We start from the raw sequence: 4,787 nt of genomic DNA, 5'->3' as shown, positions 1-4,787 counted from the left end.
TTTTTAGCAGGACCTGTTGTGATAGGACAAAAGGAAATGGTTTTAAAGTAAAGAGGGTAGATTTAGGCTAGATCTAAGGAAGACATTTTTCACCACCATGAGGGTGGTGAAACCCTGGCACAGGTTGCCCAGAGAGGTGGTAGATGCCCCATCCCTGGAAACATTCCAGGTCAGGTTGGACGAGGCTCTGAGCAACCTGATCTAGTTGAAGATGTCCCTGCTCACTGCAGGGGGGTTGAACTAGATGACCTTTAAAGGTCCAACCTCCCAACCCAAACTATTCTATGATTCTATTAGAAACATGAAATGCACACAGAAGTGCATACAGTGACAATGTTCAGAACACAACATACTCATTTTAAGAGTGTCTCTTTCTGTGATTATGAACAGGGAAAGAACTATATCAAGACTGATAAAATTAGGCCCTTGCCACCTGTGGCTTGTTTCTTTAAGATAACAGTTGATACTTTTAAATACAGAAGCAAGCTTACAGGGACAGTATCTTCCGAGAAGCACAGCTCCCTACAGATTAGTGCAAAAGACCATGAAGAAGAGCATGGAACTTAGGATGCCAAGTCTAGTATGCTACACCAGCAATTTAGCTACATTAAAGAGTGAGATGAAGTTGCAGAAGACTCCTACCTGATCTTGTTGCCCAGAACTCTTTCAAAGTCCCAGCCAGTTTTTTCATGGTTATCCTCCCATTCACGCAGCAGTTCATAAAAGATATCCCTGTGAATCAAGATATTTAAGGGTATGAATTCCTACTCATCAAAATTTGAAGTTACAACAACTGAATATTCAATTGCTCCTAAGTTCCCCAGCAAGAATCTACCTCAGATTAAATAACTCAAGCCTCTAAGCTTTCAGATACCTTTGCAAAACTCATTAATGTTAGCGGTACTTCAGCGAGTTTCCATTTTCCATGTCTTTGACAGCAAGTGCTTAAGCTTGTTATGCCCAAGCTCTGACGGAATGACCAAAACACTCATTACCAGACATACTGAAGACTGAGAGGCAGGAAAGAATAAGCCACATGAAATAATACCTATGAGGAGAGAAAAAAGGACCAAGACAACTTGCCATTCTCCCCTCACCCTGTTGCTGCAAGCATGGAGGGAGGTGGCAGGAAGAATAAAAGCATACCAGATTTATATGCAGAAGCAATCCAGTAGGGTGACACACTGTACTGGCATTTACCAGAAGTCTCAATAACTCCTGAAGAATTAGGCTGTTCTTCTCTAAAGACATTAAGCATTTAGCTCCTGCAGTCAATATCGACAAAGACCTTTTTTTTTTTTCCTTAATTATAGAGTGAAAAATCTCGAGATTTTTCTACATGTAGCATACCAGTCAATATCGACAAAGACCTTTTTTTTTTTCTTAATTATAGAGTGAAAAATCTCAAGATTTTTCTACATGTAGCATATATGAGACATTCTTAACACCCTTTGTTCACAGTCATGGAAAAGTTATACCCTGTGAGCCATACAGTAACAGTAGAAGAAACTTACCTTTGTTTCTTAAATATGTGAAATGCTCTGTCACTGGGAAAGTTAGAGCGATTGTCAGTTTCTGGCTGGAAAGAAACAGACTGTACAGAGCATGGCAGCAGGAGAGACACCTGTTAAAAATATAAAGGCAGCCATTAGACAAATACAAGTCTCTAATTTATCCAACAATCCAAGACCTAGAAAAAGTAGGGAAAAGACATGATGAGGGAAACAAGTATCACTAGCCGAGTTGTTCAGACACTAGCCATTTCCCAGTTGCTAACTGCTAGTAAACACCAACAGTTGTACAGCCTACAGAGGCAGAATCACTCAACATTATGCGTGGAAGCATCTCATCTCTCTAAGACATCTCTGCAGAATAGACTGCAACCAATATTGATACAGCATGGAAAGAAGTATCTGCAAACAGCCAAAGCGTACGTTCAATATAGGGCTCCAGAGAATGCAGGATAGTGGCTGGCAATTGCTGTATTATTCTTCTTTCTCCTATTCGAAAAGCCTATGTCTCTGAGTAACAAGAGACCTTTACATACAGCTTTCACTAAAAAGCTCAGCTATTGACATGACCTCATCACAGAAAGTACACTGTACTTTCTTTAACAAAAGCAATTTCCATTTTTAAGAGACAGATGAAACAAGATACAAAATACATTAATGCAGGCATTTCTACCATCCAGCTTTAGTTCCCTAATTCAGATGATTAGATCAGGAAGCCAGTTTCCAGAGGCTGCATTGTCTCCTCTGAAGCTTCATTTGCCTAGAAAGAGTCTGTAGGTATGAAACAAACCCACTTCTTCCAAACTACATTCTGATATTGCATCTAACGAATCATTCTTCTGGGATCCACATTTATTAGACGAGAATCTCAAAAGCAAAGGTTGAGATCTGGGCCTCGAGCACAATGTAAGGCCAGCCAGCAGTGATTCACAGCTAACAATCACTGAACCTAGCGATTCACTCACCCGCTGACGAGAAAAAAAAAAAAAAGTAGCTTTTAGACACTTGCCAAAGACAACATGACAAGATACTCAAAGTAGAAGGAATGCGATTTAACATCAAAGCCATCGCAAATAAAAGAGCAACAACACAAAGGCATGACACAACATCAGTTGAGGTCTGCCAATTTTTACCTTGGCTGTGCTGCTTTCATAAGCCAGCCTGAGCCTCTCATGCAAGGTGGGAGAAAAAGATGCAATCCGTTCATTTTCAGCCAAGAGCTTCAGTGTCCCCTTTTCTAAACGGGAAATAATTCTGCCAAGACAACATAGATAAAACCCACAGACAGACAGACATAAATAATACGTGATCAAACCTAAAGAAATGCTTATGCTCATTTTTTACGATGCTACCAAGTAAAAAGTTCTAAGCCCCAGGCACCTAGCATCAAATCCTACTGGCATCTGTAGGGCCATATTTTATTGTTCTCATCTCATGACTTTCCTATTCTTGCATAATCACACTGAAGTTCAGCAGACCTATCAGTGCAAGGAACTCACAGACATCCAAACCCAGGCCAAGTTGTACGTTTTGAGGCAAAGTTAACAACTCCATGCCTGTAAGCAGTAAAGCTCTAAAATCCAAGCACACTTGCCTCATCTCTCACACATCTGCAGACACAAGCAGAGGGGAGAAAAAAAAAAAAGAAAAATTTAAACTCACTCATACTGATAATCCAAGACTTGAACAGCAAAATAAACACAATTGTGCACACTTCGGAAATGCTGTCTTCCTGATGCATCTAAGGGGGAAAAAGAAACATGAGATAACAGCACCTATCACCATTTATAAACTAAAAGACCAACAATTAGCTCTCAAGGAAGGTAGGAACTGCCATGTCCAAAAGCAGTCTTCCAGACCAGTATCCAATTTCCAGAAGTTCCCACTCTCTGACACCAGAACAGACAAATCCTCCCATCCCTATCCTTCCTATACTAAAGGCAACTGAATTGTTCAGTGCTGTATGGGAAAGATTCCTTCCCAATGTTCTGGCCAACAGTAAGCAGATCCAGGGCAAAAAGTAAACCGACTGCAACCAGTCATCAGCTGCTACTCCCGTAGCTGGAGACTTCATGTTCCTAATCTCAGCCCTAAGAATTCATGAGTGTCAAAACAAAGGTCAATCAAATAGGAGCATCTGGTGGGGGACTCTCATCTTAAAGCCACTTTTTTGGGTTTTATATCCATATCAAAGTACTAACTGCACCAAGCTTAAGTCTGAATTTGCCAAAAAACAAATGCAACAACTACATATCTATATGGATGAGTCCTATGCACTTGTAACCCAATCTTAAATTTAAGAAACATGTAGCAGATCAACAGCACTTTTGAGTTGCAAGGACTAATGGAGGAGAGACTTTATCACATCTGTCCTTCTCTCTGAAAGTCAGTGCTAGCAAGTAGCTACAGAAAATCTCACACAATAGCAGAAAACTAAATTCAAACAGTATTATCAACCCCATGCTATCATATTGCGGAAGCATTTCCCATACATGCATGATTTTTGTCAGCATCTCAGATGAGTACCACAGTGGTAATACGGTGCTTTTATGGAATTTAAGACTAACTGTCTAAGCTAAAGGCAACTACTCTATATCACATTATCATTCCATGGAAGTAACATTTTTCCACTCAATACTATTGTTTACCTTTACTTCTTTCATTGTCTTCAAGGTCACTATCCCCATCTTCTGCAGTAGAAGTGCCTTTAGATGTCAACAGCTGCAGAACAAAAAAGAGCTCCAGAAAAATATTTGGTACCAGGTTTTCTGGAAGACAGGAAATTAGATACTAAAGGTGGATATTCAGCATTGACCTGCTTTAATAAACAAAGATAAAAACACAGATAACACTTCTATGGCACACTCAGCAAATAAGTCCCTCCCTACACACAGCCACAGTGTAAATCAATATGGGAATTACAGGAAAGATGTGTTAGGGAAGGGCCTGGTTTCAGACAGGACCATACAACTTCAGCCTCCTGCAGCTCAGAGTACTGCATCAGGTTCATCTCCTTCCCTAAACTTTTACCTAGTACCCATTTATTTTAATAATTGTGTTGACTTAGTTTATTTTTCCAGATGTTATTTGTTTGTTGTGGGACAGTTACAGTGTACTTTTGCTTCTCATCTACCTCCCCCTCACAACACACATGCAAGTTCAAAGCTCAAAGGTCAGTCTCGCATCTTCTGGGTCTTCACCTGCTATACACGATGAATAGAGCTGCGCCAGACACTCCAACTGTTTCTTGCAGGAAACCTTAGTAGGATTCGCACA

The 4,787-nt window shown here is 40.3% G+C and overlaps 1 protein-coding gene across 1 annotated transcript in view; it reads right to left on the bottom strand.

The window, feature by feature from the left end:
* Positions 1 to 638: 638 nt before the first annotated feature.
* The window catches only part of LOC104623689 (codanin-1-like), a gene marked incomplete at its 5' end in the record, with an annotated part of 8,810 nt that continues 4,661 nt past the window's right edge, over positions 639 to 4,787 (bottom strand). Inside the window, 6 exon segments of the mRNA XM_010290856.1 lie at positions 639 to 732; positions 1,515 to 1,624; positions 2,645 to 2,765; positions 3,174 to 3,252; positions 4,160 to 4,279; positions 4,712 to 4,787. The exon segment at positions 4,712 to 4,787 is cut by the window's right edge and continues 30 nt beyond it. Of these exon segments, the coding sequence (XP_010289158.1) occupies positions 639 to 732; positions 1,515 to 1,624; positions 2,645 to 2,765; positions 3,174 to 3,252; positions 4,160 to 4,279; positions 4,712 to 4,787 (600 nt within the window).

This window comes from Phaethon lepturus, unplaced genomic scaffold (assembly GCF_000687285.1).
Source record: "Phaethon lepturus isolate BGI_N335 unplaced genomic scaffold, ASM68728v1 scaffold15287, whole genome shotgun sequence".
Classification (NCBI taxonomy): Eukaryota; Metazoa; Chordata; class Aves; order Phaethontiformes; family Phaethontidae; genus Phaethon; species Phaethon lepturus.
This window is presented reverse-complemented; position numbering and strand designations above follow the sequence as displayed.